The sequence below is a fragment of the Balaenoptera musculus genome, chromosome 13 (assembly GCF_009873245.2).
Source record: "Balaenoptera musculus isolate JJ_BM4_2016_0621 chromosome 13, mBalMus1.pri.v3, whole genome shotgun sequence".
Classification (NCBI taxonomy): Eukaryota; Metazoa; Chordata; class Mammalia; order Artiodactyla; family Balaenopteridae; genus Balaenoptera; species Balaenoptera musculus.
In genome coordinates, this window is record NC_045797.1 from 4,676,839 (window position 1) to 4,698,590 (window position 21,752).

At 42.2% G+C, this 21,752-nt stretch overlaps 1 protein-coding gene across 1 annotated transcript in view; it reads right to left on the bottom strand.

The window, feature by feature from the left end:
* The window catches only part of SLC9A4 (solute carrier family 9 member A4), a 56,692-nt gene that overhangs the window by 19,502 nt on the left and 15,438 nt on the right, over positions 1 to 21,752 (bottom strand). The window contains exons 3-6 of the mRNA XM_036873685.1: positions 8,776 to 9,035; positions 7,321 to 7,538; positions 4,351 to 4,553; positions 3,673 to 3,759 (exon numbers count right to left, since the gene is read on the bottom strand). Of these exons, the coding sequence (XP_036729580.1) occupies positions 3,673 to 3,759; positions 4,351 to 4,553; positions 7,321 to 7,538; positions 8,776 to 9,035 (768 nt within the window). The remainder of the gene's footprint in view (positions 1 to 3,672; positions 3,760 to 4,350; positions 4,554 to 7,320; positions 7,539 to 8,775; positions 9,036 to 21,752) is intronic.

Below are 21,752 nucleotides of genomic sequence, written 5' to 3' on the forward strand. Positions count from 1 at the left end.
CAAGACACACAAGGAAGGTTAATACACCTTGGAAAACAAAGGGGGCTTTACTTTCCAGGAGCATACCCTCTTTTCTATCACTCTGTTCATGTAACTGACGCTTATAATGCCTTTCCCAGTAACACCACTTAGTTTCATGATGCAAAGTCTCTGTAGATAATTTCTTTAATAAAGCACATAACTTGCAATGAAAACAAGCTACCTGCTTTCCTTTGAATACTATTTTTCTAGAATGATCTAGGAAATTTCTCATTACTGAAATCACATGGATATAAAGCCTAATAATTAACTATTCTTTTAATTTCATTGAGAAAGAAAAGAATATGCCAGTATCCAATTTATACAGCTCCTGAAAATATAATTCTACAGGTATTCTATTATAATAGCAACATATAACAACAAAATTTATCTATATGCCTCAGTTTTTGCTTTTTCTTTTTTTGGGTGGGCCGTGCCACACGGCTTGTGGGATCTTAGTTCCCCGACCAGGGATTGAACCCGCGTCCTCAGCAGTGAAAGCACAGAGTCCTAACCACTGGACCACCAGGGAATTCCCATGCCTCAGTTTTTATCTGATCATTTTGTCTCAGTATTTACATTTCACCATCCAAGCTAATTATACTACATTTGCTTTATCCAAATTGTTTATAGGAATTTAGGAAAAAACACAGTCTCTTCATAATTTATTACTTTACAAATAATTTAAATTTGTAATCATTGAAGTTTAACATGGCTTCTAAATTTTTTTTGCAAAATAGATTAAAATACTAAATTAATTCTGAAATAATTATGTACTCTCTACCAATAATTATACCTTTTTTTGAGAAAAAGAAAAATAAGAAAGGGGTGAAATATCCAAGTTCTATTGTCTTAGGTATATGTCTAATTTCTTAAAATAATGAACAGAGGGGATAAAGATAGAGACAAAAATCTTCAATTGGGTTAAAGCACTACTTATTTTAAAACGCTCACTCCCTATCCCCATCTGTTGAATAGTTTCAAATGGCCTTGAAAATTTTTCATTTGCGTTTCCTGGAATTAAAATTACTTTATTTCCTAAGGTGACTTTGGCCATGAAATTCAGGTCTGACTTTTGAAAGACTTCATCAGTTTCTCCAGCATTAAAGTTATGGACTTTCAGGCATGAAAGAAACCTCCAAATTATGTGGGCCAATCATCCCCTCCAAGCCTGAATCTCTTGTACAGCAACTATGCCGAGTGTTTCCGGTTATTGCTTGCACACATCCATCTCACCTTTGGGTGAACCATACAAGCAACTGTCCAATCACTCTTCATTAACAGAGCTGAAGCCTCTCACCCTATGTTTTCCATACATTAGTTCTCATTTCTATTTCCTGTAGCCACATGAAACGCCATCCCTTCAATACTGTGTTGGACTTAAAACAAACTGGCAGAAACCATGATCGACTTCATTTTCACTTTTGTCAGAGTTGGATGTTTTCACCAAAACTGCCACTAGGCCATGTCTGCTGAAGTGGAAGCTGTTACCCCTTCTTTATTATAAGTTCAGGAAGAGCAGAAAATCCCATGTTCCATTAGAATAATTTCTTTCTTTCTTTCTTCCTTTCTTCCTTCCTTCCTTCCTTCCTTCCTTCCTTCCTTCCTTCCTTCCTTTCTTTCTTTCCTTCCTTCCTTCCTTTTTTAGAACAATGATTTTAGAAGCAAGTCAGGCAACTCTGAACATTATTCATCGTGATAGTTTTCTGAGGTGTCAACTTGGCTAGGCTACTCCCCTGTTATTATTAATACCCGTCTAGATGTTGCTGTGGAAGTATTTGGTAGATAGGATTAAAGGTCACTGATCAGTTGCCTTTAAGTAAGGGATCTTATCCTAGATAATCTGGGTGGGTCTGATTTGATCACTTGAAAGGCCTGAAGAATAAAGCAGAAGAAAATGCCACTTGCTTTTGCCTGAGAGTTCCAATCCACCCTTCCTGATGGCCTGTCCTACAGATTTTGGACCTGCTTACCCAGCACCCATAGTAGGTGAGCCAATTCCTTACAACAAAGCTCTTAATATATATCTCCTACTAGTTCTGCTCCCCTTGTTGAACCCTGACAGAAACACTGCTAGCTTGGACCCAAAAGGGAGAGAGAGAAGATGAAATGAAAGAAAGCTACTGGGCCCCAAATTTTACAGGCAAGAAGCAGGGTGATCAAACTAATAAGCCGCTAGAGTTACAGATGTAGAAAACATACTTATGGTTACCAGGGGGCAAGGAGGGGCGGAGGGGTAAATTGGGAGATTGAGATTGACATATACACACTACTATACATAAAATAAATGACTAATAAGGACCTACTGTAGAGCACAGGGAACTCTACTCAGTACTCTGTAATGGCCTATATGAGAAAAGAATCTAAAAAATAGTGGATATATGTATACATATAACTGATTCACTTTGCTGTACACCTGAAACTAACACAACCTTGTAAATCAAGTATACTCCAATAAAAATTACAAAACAAAACAAAACAAAACTAATAAGTCACAAACACCTGCTACTGTTCATGAAAAAAGAACTATGACTCAGAGGGTGGAGGGGAGAACACAGAAGGTGGAGCAAAGAATCACAGAAGATTGTTCCCAGGACTGGAAACCAGGACTGGAAACCCAGGCAGACTTGGAAATTTGCTTGGGGTAGATGACTCCTTTTTTCTGTCCATATTTCCCCCTTTTGGAAAGGGAATATCTATAGCCGTTATCTGATGACTGTCTTACCAGTGCGTTTTGGGAAAAGATGACTTGTTTCCTGAGTTTCACAGGTTCAGAGTGAAGAGGAACTGTGTCTCAGGATGGATTATACCCAGAGCCTCACCCATCCTTGATTTAGATGGTTGAGATGCTGAGAGTTGGGTCTTTTGAACTCACAAGATGTAGGTGAGATTTTTGGTCTCTGAGTTCATTCTATAGTGGATTGAGGCTTCTGAGATGTTGGGATCGGTTAATGTATTTTGCATGTGGAACAGACATGAATCTTTGAAGGGCAAGGGACAGATGCAATAGGCAGAATGTATGGTCCCCAAAGATGTACAGGGTCCTAATCCCCAGGGCCTGCAAATATGTTACTTTTTATTCAAAGAGGAATTAGGATAGCAGATGGATTTAGGCTTGCTATTCAGCTGACCTTATGATAGAGAGAATACCCTAAATTACCCACATGGGCCCAGTATAACCATAAAGATCTTTAATGTGGAAGAGGAAGGCAGAAGAGGCAGTATTAGAGTGATGCAGCATGAGAAAGCCCTGACTGGTCATTGTTGGCTTTGAAGACAGGATGGGTCCACAAGCCGAGGAATGCCAAGACCCTCTAGAAGCTGGAAGAGGCAAGAAAAAGAGACCCTTTCCTAGAACCCCCAGAAAGAAGTACAGCCCTGCTACATCTTGATTTTATCCCAATGAAACCCATTGTGAACTTCTGACTTCCAGAACTGTAAGATAAAAATTGTAAGATGTAAGCTACTAAGTCTACGATAATTTCCTACAGCAGCACCAGGAAACTAGTACAGTCACTGTTGGTGGAGCTGGAGAGGAAAGAGGCCATGTCTAGTGACATATACACACCTCATCAAAGTTCTAAAATCACTCCCATAGGTGACAAAGAGGGAACATCTTATCAACTTATTAATTATGACCAAGAGATAACTTACACGGGTATGAAGCTCTTCATTGATGGATTCTTTTTTATTGGTCTTTCTAACATCCAGGTACCTGACCAGAGGGCCAATTGTGATTCCCTAGATCATAAACCACAAAATAAAGCATTTTGTTGTAGTGAAGACTGTCAGGATAGAGAGCAAATCTATTGCAAATTTAGAACTTCCAATTTTAATGTCTTTGTTTTGTACTAGTTTCTCCTGGATAAATGCTCCAGTGTTTACTTTAGTTCTTACTTAATACCTTTACACTCTGCAATAAAAATAGGCCTGATGTCTATAATTTAAAGCAGGGATTTAGTTTCATTCCTTAAAATAACCTCCCATTAGTTTGCTGAGAGCTAATACTATAATAAAAACTATAATAAAAACTATTATAATAAAAGCTATAAAAAAACTATTTAGTACTAATTGTTATCTCATTTTCAGCAATAGACATACACCTGTACAAGGGGATATTTTGATTAATATGTTTTATCAATTAAAAGGTCACAAAATGTAGAGGTTACAAGATGACCAAAAACATGATCTAGAAATATTTGGGAATTTAGTTTGGGTATTGGGCACTTGTCTGAAAATCAGATAAAGTGTCCCTTTCTTGGTATTTTACTAAGTTAATACACAATCCTGAGAAGAATCGACTTATTTCAAATATGAAAGAAATCTACCAACCTGAATAAATACAGTAAAGTATATAACTACTAGAGTAGCAGTGACAAACATTTTCTTCCTAGGAAAAAGAGACAGAGGAAGCAAAAATGCAAGTGAAAAACTTCCAGCTCCTCGGACACCACTGTAGAAAATTATGCACTGGTCCTTGATGGAGAAGGGGAAAGTCCGAAACTGGTTACTGATATAGAAGAGAGCAAACACGCCTAGAAGGGGGGAAATATGTATTAGAGCAGAGGGTCACAAGTGAGGAGACACAGTAGCGTTAGTGAACCCAAGTCATGTGCATGTGCCCACAAAACAAGGGAACCTAATTCCATCACACCCATAGCAGTCCATCCCAAACAGAACAGCTTACAAAACTTTTTACTTCTTGGGTAGTTGTGAGACAGCAGTGCTTCAAGTCAGAAGTGTTCTCTGGTAGTGTGTGTGTGTGTGTGTGTGTGTGTGTGTGTGTGTGTATTTAAAGTAATAAATCTTGATACTTTTGATATAAGAAATGGTATATATTTTCTAATCTATTTTATAAATTTTGCTCAGCCTTTCAAAACCAAGAAAAGCAAGGGTATCCCTTGGAGGATAGAAGCATTTTTATCAGCTCATACTCTCACTGGGTCAGCAGAGGAGGTGTGTGATTTTGAAGGTGAGATGAGCCCTAGCAGTGCCTGGGGTCTCTGCAGGTGAGCAGATCTTTTGTGGTTGGTTTGGTTCTTCTTGAGGCTCAATGCAAAAAAGAAAGGAAGTTGGCAAGGGGTCCAAGGTGGGGCTTCTTACTGTCCGTAAGTGGAAGGTGGAGGGCAGGAGAGCTTGCTGAAAACACAGAGGTGTTTTCTAACACATTGGCTTTTCATCCCCATGTGGCTGAGCTGCCACCCGGGCAGTGGTTCCTAGTGAGAAAGGTCCCTTCACTGATGCTCTGACTCATCAAAGCAGAGGTTTCCCTGGAGAGCAATAAACCTCTCGGTATCCTCATGTGGTTTCTAATCGCACAGACATCACAGCAAGCATCACTGACATTAACTCTACTGCCCTGTAGATCCCCACAGTGTTAGAACTGAAAGGGACCTAACAAATTTGTCCACACCCACTGTTTTGTGGTTGGGGAAGAAGCTTTTGAGTAGTTAACTGTCTGTCCAAGGTCAAATAGCTAGTTAGTAACGGTGATAGGACTTGATGTGACATTATAAATTTATATCAGAGTACCCTTAATTCTTTTCTCTCCTGAAGACCCAACAGGCACATATAGTCAGAGTTACTTTTATGAATATTTTAAATATTTCTACATTCTTTTTATTCTTTCCTAGCATCCTCTGAAAGCAGGGACACTGACAGTGCAGGAAACTGTAAAATTTAATTTTTCTCATTTTGTTTTGTTTGTCCCGGTTCCTCCATGGGCTAGTCCTATGACCTTGGGCAAAAGTCAATCTTTTCATGTACGCAGTCTTCTCACCTGCTTTCTGGAGGTACTGAGTACTTACACCGGAAGGTGGACGTAAGGTTTAATAATTTAATATCTATGAATAACATAAAGCCCGACCTTCTATGTTATAAGCCTTCATGAGTGTGAACTATTCTTAGCTACGATGAGTCAGGCAGGAGTGGGAGAGCTGGACGCCGACACCTGGCTCTGTCCCTCGCTGTGACGTGGCCAAGTCATTCTCCTGGGAACTGTTACATCATTTCCCTTGGATGGAAAATGAAGGAGCTGGGTGGCTGGTCACCAAGGGTGAAGCATCGTGAGGTCTCCCCTACATTAATCCCCCAGCTGGTTTCTATGCTTGTTGGCTGGGCGGAAGCTCTGAGGTGGTGCTCCTCTTGACATTAACCCTCCTCTCCTGTAGATCCCTTCAGTATTAGAACTGAAAGGGATCTACGAAATCTGTCCATACCCACCATTTTGTGGTTGGGGAAGAAGATTTTGAGTAGTTAACTATCTGTCCAAGGTCAAACAGCTAGTTAGTAATACTGATAGGACTTGTGAGATTATAAATTTATATCACAGAATCCTTAATTCTTTTCTCTCCTGGAGACCCAATAGGCACATATATTCAGTTATTTTTATGAATTTTTTAATATTTCTACATTCTTGTTATTCTTGCCTAAATCCTAAAAACCATTCTAAATTTAGAATGGATATGTTCAAGATGAGTTCTGAGCCATTTCTCCTAATTTCTTTTTGAGCAATTGGCTTGAAAATACTGATCCAAGTCATGTAAAAAAATGCTTCAAATATTGGTTAAAGTCATTTAAAAATATAATCGCTTCTAATCAAAAGGTAAAGCATATCTTGTAGTTCAGTACTGAGTGTTCTTTCTAGCTCCAGAAACATAAATATACAAGTTAAATTAAAAGCCATTAGTCAAGACACCTCGTGTTTTTAAATTAGGCATATTTTATAGGGTCGATACCAGTTACATTGTAGAGTTGCCTTTACTAAGCACTTTTCAAAAATAGAGATTCACTTCCTTCGTTTTCTATATATCACACTCAACCCTTGACTAAAACCACCTGTAATATTTAGGAGACTGTTTTCTAACAGTACTTGCCTTACAAAGACTACAGTTTGTGAGATCTCACTTTTCCTGTCACAAAAGTATAAAAGAAAGCCCGCAGTGTATAATCTATATCTGATTTAAGGTGCAAGAACTCATAAACTGGCAAAGAAGTGGAGAGCAAGGGATAAATGTACTGAGTTATATTTAAATGCGTAGATGTGAAAGTTTTCTCTCAATTAAAAAAAGGTGCTCCTCCTCCAGCCTTGCTTCAGTGCAGAACCTTATCGGCCAGTAATTATTCTGAAGGGATCGAGGAAGCAAACGGAGAACATTCCTGGTCACTACAAGGTACCCAAACCCCCCTAACCAGTAAAACCAGTTGGCATCACCTCATTGCTTATGCTTTAACCTTTCAGGAAGGAATAAGAAAAATAAAAAAGGAAGCAGGTGGGACTCTCCGGGCCCTGCTGTGTCTTACTGATGGCTCTCCAGATCTGGCAGAAGGCCAGGGTGAAGCAGACGAAGGCCCAGTTCCACTCGTGGTTCTTCCCAATGGTGGACACGCCCATGAAAATGAAGATCAGGGTCTCACTGACGCTGCTCAACATCTTCATGAAATACTTGATGGTCGTGTAGGATGTCTGGGACACATTTTCTTCGACATACTTTTTCATTGTCACTGCACAGGCTGTGATTCTGCAAAAGGAAAAGAGTCTCAGGGAGAAGCCACAAGACCTTGCCCCTCATTGGAAAGTCCTCCCTATTGGTGATGGCACAGAGACACAAATCCTGTTTTTATCCAGAGAGGACATCTTCTCCAGTCCTCTTTCTGGCTGCAGGTTTTTCCTGAGATTTTCTTTCTTCCTCTTCTTCTTCCCTAAGGGGTCTGCACAAGTTGAGTGTGGTAGGGAAGGTGGGCATGACATGGTTTTCCCGCAACAAAATGGTACACAATTCATGCACGAGCCAGAAGCAGGACTGTTTTTAGTTTGCTCCCTCCACCCCCATCATGAGCTTTGTCAGCCCCACCTCGTACTCTCTACTTCGCCTGCCTTAAACCAAAATAACCCAGTGCAGTTACCTAGAAAGAATACTTCAGCGAGACCCCCTCATGTTGTAATGTTTCCTACAAAATTTTAATGAGAAATTTTTCCTTTAAAATGTTTTGTTCTAGAGCCACTTAGCAAGTCTGGATGGGAAAGAAAGGACTTTGTCTTGTCTTAGTAGTTTGCTAACTTTTAAGGTGGGAAAACGATGAGTGCCTAGACTTTACACTGTTGTATTTAATGAAGATAAATATTTCTATACAATAACATTGTGCCCAAGTGGCTGGGTATGAGGATGACGTCATAAAGAAGGCAACATGATCAGATAGAATAAGCCAAGTTGCGAAGCCTCATTCCAAGATCTACACAAGGATAAACATTTCAAAAATATTTTCATTAGGAAAAACAATCTGAATTTCTAGTCTTCTCCCACCTACATAGTTTCACTCCACACTGACCGGTCCTGGAGCTGTGATGTGATTTGAAGGAAATAGCAAAAGGCAGAGCCCAGGAATGATAGTAGCTCATGGCACGCTTCCCTTTAACTTTAAAATAATGCATTTTTCAAGGAAAAACATAACGACTGAAGTGAGACTTTAACCTTGAACCTCCCCCAGCTCTTTGCACCAGCTTTTCTGAGCGTTATAAATTGACCTTATAATTGCTATGCAGGAAAATCACCAGAACAGAGCAAAAGCAAATGCTGGAGAGAACATTTGTTTGGCGAAGGATCTGAATTGGATTTTGCAAAAGTTCAAAAAACCTGAATCCTGAAACGCTTTTGAAGATTAGCATTAGGAGTCAGGTCTTTCTCAAAGGCTGGTCCACAAGATGTGGTCCTAAACTCTCTTTCATCGGATGAGAGTTGGTCCTTGGTTTGTACTCACGCCAGGATGCCAGAGAGATAGAGCGTCTCAGCCGCTAAGTAGGACAAGTAGCTGAACATGAAGACGATGAGGGGTTCAATCGCGGAGATGTTCTGAGTGAAACGTGTGATAAACGCAGAAATGAATCCAAAAATGACGCCGAAAAACACTCCCCCGCACCCCACAATAACGAATCGGGCACATCCAGCCAAAATGTCCACAGGTTCTATGTCTTCAAATTTATGCATCTTTGTGAAGGCGATTAATATGTTATATAAGACCTAGACAAAAAAAATGAAAAAAAAAAGTAAACATGAATTAGAAATGAGAAACAGCTTACACACAGATTCTTAACTTTGTGTCTAGTTAAATAATACACCACAAAAATTACATAACAAGAAATGTTAACACGGCTGCCTAACATTTCAATGCCTTCCAAATAATTTACATTTATTCAGTTTCTCCGAGTAAGAAGTATAACACTCACAGCTTTCAATCACTGAGCACCTACTATGCGCCGGTCTCTTCGCTAAGCTCTGTGTCATTATCAATTGATTTCCTCTGGCTCCGGATGCACCCTTCAACATAGGCTTGGTAATATACAATGACATTCCTTTATTTCTCCTTTAAAATGAGCACCACGTTAAGCTTGCTCAACTGAGGGGCATTTCAGGAGGTAGGGGCTTCCTGCAACTTCCGTGGGAGGGATAAGAGTCAGCCATGTGGGCGTGAGAACTTCCAGGGGGTCCTGTCAGGGCCACAGGGTCTGAAAGTGGTCCCTCTGCCACCCTGCATCCTCTACCTGAGTGATGAACTATCCACACACCTCTTGACACAGGACAAGAAAGCCCCAGCATGGCCCTGGTGCAACATGCCTGTGGCCAGGGGGCCACCTCAGCAGCCTTGCCTCTGTGAACCCAGCCATGCAGGCTGCTGGCTCCTCTTGAGCCCAGGCTCCCACTGCCCAGTGCCACTGACTGCAGAAGACTGCTCCCTGTCTGCCCTCCTCGCTCGCCCATCAAGTCCAGACCAGCTCTAGCTTGGCTAAATCAGCCAGCTTCTCTGCTGTCCAGTGGCCCATCCACACCTTCTCCAGGGAGATCAGAACCCCTTCCAAGTTCGTCCTCCTTTGGGGGTCATCCCTCAGCCCTAGGGTACCCTAAAAAGTTCTATTATGTCTCGTAGCTATTCCTTTATTATAGTTAATAATTTTGATATTAAAATTTCTCTGTTTAACCTACGGTGTGCTTTCTCTTTCTTGGTTGGACCCCACCTGCTTTCCATATACAGCATCTCATTAGAATCCCCCAAACGACTCCAGTCCGTGTGATACACACTCTCAATTTTCCTACTATTTCGCTTATTTCCACATTCATATGAAGCTGCAGGGATCGATTTATCGCTATTGCATGCCACTTGGCAACCCAGAACTTGGACTGAACTTCTGAAAAGTGACAGCCTACCACACAGTGAGACACATGAACAGGTAAAGTAAGGTCAGCGCAGGAAATGAAGACCTTTGAGACCCCCAGGCCCTGAAGGGTCCTGCTAAACCACAGCACACACCTACTGTCAACTTCGCTTAGACCAAGACAAAATCAGAGCAGGGGCAGAAGTTCAACTCAAGGAAACCACGTCCGTGATGGTGTCCTGTGTGCTGAAGAACTGCAGCAGTGCCGTGGGCCCTCCAGCGCGGGTAGGTCTACGCCCCATTCATTCCCTCTCCTCCCTCACACTCCGCTCTCCCCTCACCTCTGGGCATCACCCCGCTCTCTGCCTCCTGCTCGCTCCCTCTCCATCCCCAATTCGTCTTTCCTGACAGAGACACTCAGCGGCCCCTCTGTTCTTCAGGGTGCTCTGACAGCGTTTGGATTCTGCCTTGGCTTCACCCCTAGGGCTTACCAGACTGCTAGCTGCCCTGTGCTCATGCTGACCCCTCAACCACGGTCTGCTACCTGCAGACAGCTGCAGCCATTTCTTCCCAGGTCCCCTTCCCAGGCCTGGCCCCTCCAGGTCCACTTGGTGCATGGCCTCTGCTGACTTCCCATGACATCGCCTTTGTGATTGAAGATCGATGTTTTCCCACGGAGAGTCTGGCAATGAACCATCACCTGCAAATGGTCCCTAGGCTGCTATCTTGTTCATGTTCATGATCATAAGCTGTCAGGGTGCATTTAAAACAAAGCCCCCCTTCATCTCATTTGCACTCTCTAGTCAACAGAGAGAAGCAGAAGAACCAGCTAGTCTGTGAAGATAAGCATCTCTGCTCTTGGGTGACCCGGAGCCATGAAGGAAACTCTTTATACTTTTTTTGCTATCTGTTTGCACGTGAAGATGAAGAATCTTATCCAGCCCAGCATTTGGCTTTGGAATGTGAGTTGGCAGAGAGGACCAGTCCTCAACGTAGCTCAGGTGTTACCAACCTCCATCTAGGATGCTTCATCTAGTGAATCTTGTTGATGGAGGGGAGGGAACACGAGGAGGGCACGCACTGACCCCTCTGCTCATGAGTTCTTGGTCCTCGTGCCCCTCTCCAGAGCAGCTTTGTCACATCGCCTTCTATGTTAGTTCCCTAGGGCTGCTGCGACAAAGTACCACAAACTGGGTGGCTTAATTCAGCAAACATTTGTTTTCTCACTGCTCTGGAGGATAGAAGTCTAGAATCAAGGGATGGACAGGATCATGCCTCCTCTGAAGGTGCTGGGGGGGACGCAATCTGGAAAGCATGCCTTGGCTTGTGGACACATCAATCCCGTCTCCGCCATTGTCTTCATATAGTCTTCCTTGGGTGTGTCTCCCCTGCATCTTCACATTGCCTTCTTATAAGGACACCTGTCATTGGACTTAGAGCCCACCTTAATCCCAAATGAGCTCATCTTAACTAATTATATCTGCAAAGAACTGTTTCCAAATAAGATCATATCCTGAGGTTCTGGGTGGACATGAATTTTGGAAGGGACTCTATTGAACCCAATGCAGCTTTTGTAGCCAAAATGACCTTACAATGCAATTAACTTGTAAAATAGGCTAGAAGATCTTAGTTATATATCCTTTCAGGGCACAACTTCATTTTGAATTTCATAAGACCCTAATCTGGGGCTTGTCCTCCAAATGGATCCATTATGCTTCTTTGGAGAGCCCAGGACACATGTTTTTCTGTGTCTGGATTAGTTCCCAATTTTTAGCGTACAATAATTATCAGCCAGTAACCTACAAACTCGCTTAGGTAAGGGAAAGTGGACAGAAGGTTATAAACAGGCTTGTTTCTTATCCCAAAGAGATGTTTCCAGTGAATTTTCTGGAAGAAGGAGAATCTGGGGAAGGTGAAAAAGAAGAATCAGGAAGCTTGGTGCAAATTGGCCCAAGCAAGGACACACACACACACACACACACACACACACACACGCGCACACACGCGCGCGCACCCGCGCCATGAGCAGTGCCAATTTCTGAAATTAGGAAAGGGATTACTTTAAAAAAACGAGAGAGAGAGACTTGTTGAAATCTCAAACCAGATTTAAGAATACACATACCGAAGTGCAGAAATTTTGGAAAATATAAAAGTACAAAGGAACCTCCCCCCATACAAAAATGTTACTTACTATTTCCCGAGAAAACCACTATAAACATTGTGTGTGTGTGTATATATATACACACACACATATATGTATATATACATATATATATGCAATATTATATATAATATAATATCTCAGCCAAAGACATAGTGTGGCAGGGTTACTAAGGCAGGTCCATTTCTGGAAGGTGCGGGACTCCTCTGATGGGTGTCCTTAGCCTGAAGACTCCTGATGGGCTTGATAACTCTTGTAGAAATGCAGTCCAGTTTCCCTCCATCCCTCTCTTTCCCCTGGGGTCACTCTGTTCTCCCTTCTCCCTGAACTCCATCCCCATTTTCTCTGGCAAGAGTTTCCCCTATAAATCTCTTGCACATCTAACGCACTCTGTGTGTCTGACGCATGGACGGCCTGAACAATATCTAGCTGTCTCATTGTGTATCAACCATATTTTACAAAACTGCTGTAATATGGGTCTATATTATTTAAGCAAAGTGAAGCCATGTTCTAAGAAAAATCTTGGCTGAGTGTTTGCAAGAAAATTGTGATTTATGGTTTCAAAAGAAATCCAAAAGAACTTTAGTGGTTGTATCCCAACTCAGTGAGTTGGTTTAGTTCAGTTTCATCTTCTGCCTGACCTCGGACCAACCCACACATGGGTCTTAGAAGCCCTGGATGTTGCACCTTTGGAGCTCTGCTCATGTTCCAAGGAGTCAGATGCTTGCACAAGACTCAAAAAAGGCGAGTTTGAATGAGTTTAATTGGGACCTGGGAGTTTATTTGACTCTCAAACCCAGAGGAAACTCAGGGAATATGATTGAGACTCAAAGATTTGCATGTTGAGGCCACAAACGAAAACTCTTTTGCATAGCTCTCCAGATTATAAGTAGCTACCCCGTCTGTTCCTAGGGCCTGGGAAAGTCAACGGGGCCAGCCCTGTCCCCAGACACAAGTGCACCCTGCCAGGAAGAGGCCATGGCAGTTTCAGAAGCTAAAGTAGTACATATAATTAAGAAGACTACATTTACAGACACAATCCATATGACTGCATGAAAAACAATTCTTATCTTTCAAATTATATGGCTCTGGATGTCATTACGGTTGTGAAAGATTTTCTTTGGACTTCCTTCAAATCACAATCATGTGTATTTTTTACATATTGAAAGGGAAAACTCAGCCAATGCTAAAGCTCAAACACATCCTTGGCACTAAGGGAAAACAAGATTAGATTTACCCCCTTCACTCAGTGGGGAGGTGCAATATTGGGACATAATAAGAAATATATATTTTGTCTTTGTCCCCAGTAGCTGACACAGAGTTCCTAAAAATCTTGTAATTCCCTAAGTGGTAAGGATGAGAGGAACATCTTTGTTATTTGTAATGAGCCCCTTTCACCACTCCTGAGTTTTATGCTAATGAGTGACTCTTGCCTGGGGTTCCCCCCACCCACACCCCGCCCCAAGGAGGGGGACTGGTTCCATAGGAACCAGCCAAGTGAGTAAAGGGTTGTAACTTTCATCCCCACCCCTGAACCTCCAGGAAGGGGAGAAGGGCTGGAGCTTGATTTCAATAAACAGTGGCCATGGGGGAGAAGGATACGTGTATATGTATGGCTGAGTCCCTTTGCTGTGCACCTAAACTATCACAACATTGTTAATCGCTATATTCCATATAAAATAAAAAGTTAAAAAAATAATCAGTGGCTAATAAATTAATCAGTCATGTCTACATAATAGAACCTCCAGAAAAACCCAAACAACGGGGTTCAGAACGCTTCCAGGTTGGTGCTAGGAGGGCGGTGCCCCTGACGAGGACACGGAAGCTCTGCACCCCTTCCCACGTACCTCGCCCTGTGCATCCCTTTCATTCGGCTCTTCCTGAGTTGCATCTTTTCTAAGAAATGGGTCATAGAAATTAAACTGGTTTTCTGAGTTCTGTGAGCTGCTCTAGCAAACTGTCAAACCTGAGGAGGGGTTGTGGGAACCCCCAATTTTACAACCAGTCAGTCAGACATATGAGAGGTCCAGTCTTGGAACTGGTGCCTGAAGTCGGGGAGTCTTATGGGACTGAGCCCTTAGCCTGTGGGGTTTTGGGGTTTGTGCTAATTCTGGGTGGTTAGTGTCAGAACTGAATTAAATTGTAAGACACCAAGCTGGTATCTGGAGAGTTGGAGAACTAGTTGGTATGGGAAAAAACGCACACATTTGGTGTCAGACGTGATGCTGTCAAAAAAAAAAAAAACCAGTTCAGAGAAGTCTCAGAAAATGGTCCTTTCCTGTTACCTTTAACAAGCTCACCAACCTCCCAAGATCATAGTACTGGTAACCCTTTATGGATACCACTGTAAAAGTTTGCAAAGCCCTTTCAACACACAGAATACAATCACTTATTCCACTGAATTGCATAAATAGACTTTTCTCCATGTTAAAGAAACTTCTATTTCTGGGATGTATTTACCTTATGTGGCCATGACTTATTATCCTTTTATATATTTGCTGAATTTGATTTGCTAATGTTTTAAGTATATTTTAGTCTATATTCATTCTGCAATTTTCTTTCTTTGCATTATCTTTGGGTATCAGGGTAAAGGTGGCTTCAAATGTGAGTTGAAAAGTGATCACTCCTATTTTTGAAAGCGTTTATGAAGAATAAGTATTAGTTTTTCCTTAAGATACAGGCAAGATGTCATATCTTTTAATTTATTATTTATTCTATTATTATCATTTATTATTATTTTTACTATTGCCTTTATTTTACTTACTTTAGATTTACCTTGCTCTCCTTTCTTTAGTTTGAAGAAATTACCTGAAGAAGTAGAACATATGTCATTGATTTTAGAACTTTAAAATCTTTACTATAAGCATTTAAAGCCATAAATTTTCCTCTGGTACATCATTACCATTTGTTAAATATACTTTTTAATTTCCTTTGTAATTTCTTGTTTGAATCATGGATTATTTAGAAGTGTATTGTTTAATTTCCAAATATTGGGATATTCCTTAATGTAATTTATTTTTAATTTAATTCTGCTGGGGACAGAGAGCCCACTCTGATTGCATGGCTTCTAAGTCTATTGAGGCTTTTTTTTACAGTCAAATATGTGGTCATTTTTGATGAACATGGTATTTGAACTTGAAAAAAATGTACAGGTTGTAGTTGCTGGGCCCAGTGCTCTATAAATATCAGTTAGAATAAGGTGGTTGATGGTGTTCAGCTCCTCAGTGTCTTGCTGACATTTTGCCTATTTGTTCTATCATTTTCTAAGTGAAAAGTATTAAAACTCTTGCTGTGATTGTGGAATTGTCATTTCCTTCCTTTAAATTTGTCCATTTTTTACTTCATGGCCCTACTACTGGGTGCATGCATAATTGCACATGCATATGCACATGCATAATTGTTAGGTGTTCTTGATGAATTGACATTTTTTTGTCATTATGAAACATCCCTCTTTATCTCTGTAAAATTTTCTACCTTTGCGTCTATTTTAATTGACATTAATATAACCACACCAGCATTCTAATGCCTGGTCTACCATATGTCTGGTATAGTTTTGCATCCATTTATTTTCAGCTTATCTGCATCTTTATAGTTGTGTTTCCTGCAAATAGGATGTACTTGGGTCTTGCTTTATAATCAATTCTGATAATCTCTGACCTTTAATTGGAGTGTTTAGTCTACTAAGATTTAGTATAATTATTGTCATGCTTGGATTTAGATCTACCATTTTATTACCTGTTTTCTCTTTTCCTCCTCTGGTTTTGTTCTTTTCCCTGCATTCATTTTGATTATTTGAATACTTTTTAGAATTCTTTTATAATTTTATTATTGGCCATACCTCTTTGCATTATGTTCACTGGCACTCTACAATATAACATTCTTAACTTTTTACAGGACACTCTGGGTTAACATTATACCACTTCACATAAATAAAGAAAACTTATAACCATGTAGGTTCATTAAACGTACTGACTTTTAACTATCCTTAAGAACTGGAGTGAAGAAGCTCTTCACAATATTAAATCTCCTGGATTTCTTTGACACTGAGAGCTGATAGCTTAATGATAACTGATTGCATACTTCTGACTAGCAATCCTCCTAGACTTGATAACCACAGTCCCCACCATGCTCTTGGCTCCCTGTAAGGGTAACATCTATGACAAAGCATCTGAGGAAGAGGAGGAGCCTTGTGTGGCTACAGTACTTTCAACCAGAGACCTCTCATTCAAGAACAGGAGTTGACAGACCCTCGAGAAATGTGCTCATAGACTAGGGACCATGAAGTAGCTTGAGGTGAAACCCTTTGCCCATTTATGAACTGTAGCAGCCATGTCTTCTGAGAAGTACGGAGATAATGGACCAGGAGTGGATGAACAGAGAAGTCCAATGAGGCAGATTCAGACATTATGAGGGGCCATAAGGAGGGATGGGTTATGAGCACCAAAGAACTGTGAATAATAAAAACTAAGGAGTAGGGGACAGATGATGGAGGAGATTATGTGGAAGCTACTTGGAGAGGGAAGAGAAATGCAAAGATCTACAAAAATGCAGCAGAATCTGAGCAAGTGGCCAAGTTGCATCTATGGTGGGGCTCTGGAGTAAGAATATGATAGTTATTAGCACTGTTCACCCAGTATTTCTTTTCCTTCAAGGCATCTGATAGGACTGCATGTCCAGCCTCTACCATGTGACTCTGCCTGGCCAAATTTTGTGTTTAAATGAGTTTTGAGCAGAAAGGATATGTCCTTTACGGGATTGGGCGTTTGTTTGCTGAGGTGAGGCTTTCCATGAATCTTCTCTCCTTCCCTCTGGCACAGAGACCGGCAGTGCTCAAGATGGCTGCTGTATAAGCCCAGATCCTGAAGAATGGAATGGCATGGCATGGCATGGCATGGCATGGCATGGAATGGAATAGAATAGATACAGGGCTCTGTTGGTCAATAGAAGACAAGAAGTGTAAGTAAGAAATATACCTTTGTTGCTGTAGGCCACTGAGGTTTGGAGGGATGTTTATTACCAGAACATAACCTGGTCCATCCTGACTGTAAGATAAGATCTGAAATCACTAAAACCAGCTAGGTTCTAGTTACAGCCTTTGTGAGACCCCTCGTAAAGCACCTCCTATTCCTGGGTTACTGCGGGGTCTTCTATGGGCTAAATTATGTCCCTCAAAATTCATATGTTGAAGTCTTGGGCTTCCCTGGTGGCTCAGTGGTTAAGAATCCGCCTGCCAAAGCAGGGGACACGGGTTCGAGCCCTGGTCATGCCGCGGAGCAACTAAGCCCACGCACCACAACTACTGAGCCTGCGCTCTAGAGCTCGTGAGCCACAACTACTGAGCCCACGCACCACAGCTACTGAAGCCCGCGCCCTTAGAGCCCGTGCTTCACAACAAGAGAAGCCACTGCAGTGAGAAGCCAGTGCACCGCAACGAAGAGTAGCCCCTGATCGCCACAACTAGAGAAAGCCCGCGCGCAGCAACGAAGACCCAACGCAGTCAAAAATAAATAAATATAATAAATAAATTTTTAAAAATTATAAAAGAAAATTCATAAAGTCTTAATTGCAGAATGTTACTGGATTTGGAAATAGGGTCTGTAAAGAGGTGATTAAGTTAAAATGAGGTCTTAAGGGTGGGGCCGTTAATCCAATAGGACTGCTGTCTTTATAAGGAAAAGGCAGAGACACCAGGAGTACACACAGAGCAAAGGCCCGTTGTGAGGACACTGCAAGTGATTGGCCACAAGCCAGGAAGAAAGGCTCCAGCCTCCAGAACTGTGAGAAAATACATTTCTGTTGTTGAAGACACCCAGCTTGTGGTATTTTGTTATGGCAGCCTTAGTGGACTAATAGAAGATCTATGTCTTCCTGATTGTCTTGTGTATCTTTTTAATTAATCCTTATTACTTGAGCTTGCCATAAACCCAGTTCCTTAAAAAAAAAGCCTAAGTACTGACTGTACACACGTAAAAAAGCATTGGTGTATGCATATGGCTGATTCGGTTTGTTCTGCCACAGAAACTAACGCAGTATTGTGAAGCCGTTACACTCCAATAAAGATCTATTTAAAAAAAAAACATTGTAAGTTCAGAGTCACAGCACAGTACAGCAGAAATGATCTTCACTGTACATCAGATGCTGGAAAGGTACAGAGAATAACACACACACACAAACTGTATTCATCAACCTGACACAGGAAATTAAATAATGAATCCCGTTAATTTTCCATTTTGTATGAAAGGGCACTGGCACGTTAAGTTGTCATAGAGCAGTTCCTTGGCAACCACTTTCTTTGACTATTAAAGGAAATTAACTAAGAAATAAGAAACCCAGCAGCCACCTAGCAGTCGCCAGAATGATAGAGCCAGAAAAAGACAAATAGCATATGATATCGCTTATATTTGGAATCTAAAAAAAACATGATACAAATGAACTTATTCACCAAACAGAAGCAGACCCACACACATAGAAAACAAAGTTATGATTACCAAAGGGGAAGGGGGGTGGAGAGAAAAATTAGGAGTTTGGGATTAACATATACACACTACTATGTATAAAATAGATAACCGACAGGGACTTACTTTATAGCAGGAAACTATACTCAACATTTTGTATATGGGAAAAGAATCTGGAAAAAAATATTATAACTGAATCACTGCCGTACACCTGAAACTAACACAACATTGTTAATCAACTGTACTTCAATTAAAAAAAAAAGCTAAAAAAAGGGACAGAAGGGAAGAAGCTTTTATACTTCACTCCTTAAAGGAAGGGAAAAAAGACCTGAAACTCAGGACAGGAGATTAAACATGGGATCTCCCGACTCTCTTAGGACTGACATCCTTGATCATTAGCTGCTTATAATCTCAGAGAGGCCAGGAAGATGACCTAAGCGGAGGTCAGAAAATTTAACAAAGAAAAGTAAGCGGCAGGGTTTTATTGATTTAGGGCGCAGCAAAGATGTTTCTTTAAGGAAATTCTTTTCAATTTAAAAAGCCTGAACATTCTTAGCCTGAAGAACAGCAGGGTAGAGGATGGGCCATATTTCATAGCTGCTCTTCCCACCTACCTGCCAATGGCTCCTACATAGTATCTCCCCTCCAATCTTTCCCGCAGGCTCCAGACTTCTGTCTCTAAAACTACGGAAAATTTCTTTTCAGTGGCCTGTAGGTAAACGAAACTTAGCAGTTCAGAGCTAATAGCAATCACACACCCACACCCACCCCTGTTCCTCAGCCATGATCTCTTCAAGGAACCGCCCAGCCTGGCCCCTCTGAGTCTGGGCAATCTTCCCCTCCCATCACCTCCATGCCAACTTGAAGCAAACGCCCAGAGGACTGACTTTCACCATCTGGTGCTAGTACATCTGCAGGACAGGAAAAGTCATTTTAAGGCTGTTTAACCTCGAAACTTTTTAAACTATAAAAGCAAACATCAGTTGTGACCAGTAGATGTCAATTCACTGAAGACTACCTTAGTGATTTGCTTCTTCTGAGAGGGTCAGTCTGGCACAGTGGAAATGTTACTGAGTCCAAGTTTGCTCTGCTGGCCCCACGACAGGCTAATAAACTGGAGACGAGGTGCTGGGCAGACTAAGAAGATGACAGACTAATGTCTCAAAATAACCATCTTTTCGGGGTTTGGATGCCAGTTTCTTTTATAGCACAGAGAGGGGGAGGAGATGGGGAAGTAAAGTAAAAAGGCCATGAGATTTGCAAATATCCCCTGGAATGGCCAGCCTCCGGGAGGGTATGTGTTAATTTCTTGTTCCTTGCAGCCATTCCCAGGTGGACAGGGTCCGGATGCTTCCCTGAACAAAGGCGCTTTGGTTTAACCTTCAGGCAGAGGGGCAGGGTTCCCCGAGGCAGGCCATTATGTATACACAGTATCCTTTCAGTGAACAAAAGCAGCGGAAAGCAAAGGTTAAAGTAAAAGATACAGAGCCAACATGTAGTCAGATTTGGCTCTTCCCTGTTACAGAAAGAGCAGTTTCTGAGAAAAAGTACTGCTCAGTAATTTTTTTTCATGAATGAATGAATGACGAATGAATAAATGAAAGATTCAAACTCAAGGGAACTCTGGCTCAATCAAACAGGACTAAACTTTGAAATAAAGTAGTTGGATTTCACTGAGTTCTCCGTTTTCTCCCATGCTGCTAGGATAATGCTCACTTACGTGATCCCAGGTGAGCAGGAGGGAACTGGGGCAAACCACAGCCTGGGGACAGAGCCAATGGCTCTGTCTCTGACCCATCACCTGGATGTGATATGACAGAGCCGGCCCGCAGGACAGGTTCTGCCAGAGGCTGTTCGTCTTACATAATCATTGAGGAAGCCACGGGGGAACAGACTAGCTGCTCACATCTCTTCCAAACGGCCAGCTATTGGGACTGCTCACATGAGCCTGAGCAGATTTTTTTTCCACACCAAAGCCTGACACACCTGACACACCCTTGAGAACACATGCAGGCGGGCTCTTTGGGGCGGGAGAGTCTCTTGAAAACCACTGAACTAGGAAACTCTCTTGGCTGTCTGGAGTCCCAGGCTTAGAGTTTGCTTTTCTCCCGAGAAGAGTTTCCTTTCCAAATCCATTTCCAATAGCTGCTCAACCCTACCTCCTGACAAAGGAAGGACAACTTGGTAACCAGGCAAGGATCCGTTCTTCTTCTTGCCCTTGTGAACTGGGGTTAGTTCTAACCACCCACCAGGGGCTCACAGCGCAGGCTGCTGGAAAACCTACTTGTACCCCTCAGACTTCAATTAGTCTGTTTCTTCGACCAGAAGACAATGAACCGAACCAGTGTTTCTGAAACAGATTTGAGGAATTCCAATGACCTACGGTTGAAGTGTCCCTCTGTGACCCTGCACTGCCTGAGCGCATCTCTGAATTATTTATACGGGCCCAAGGAGCAGATCTTTCAGGCTTCTGGTTAACAGGAGCCCACAGCTGAAACCCCAGGCACGGGGAGGTAAAGGTGTCTCCCAGGTGGGGAAGGTTAGGAGTCAAGTCTGGCTTCTCTGTTGGTGAACGTCTGACCCCCCGAATATCCTTGTTTGCTGGGGCCAACCCTGGGCTGCCCTCTGCCCTTCATTTCTCCCAGCTCCTCCCACTCCCCCGACCTGGTCCAAGCGCCAACCCAAGCTATTGTGTGTGTTGCATCACACGCACCCCCGCGGGCCCCACGGCCAGTACCGTAACTGATGACCAGTGGCAGCTGTGAACTGAGGAGAAGCTCACCAGGCAGACCTCCAGAGGCTTTGACGAGAGTCGGGCCAGAAGGAAGATGCCTGGGCCCTGGGCTGGGTGGGCGCTTCCCTGTTGGCGCTAGGAGGGTGGTGCGCCTAGTGTCCATCTGGGGTTTGGGCCTGATCCCCGTCTCCAGGCCGACAGGCGCCAAGCAGATGGTCCATCTTGCGTGGAACCTCC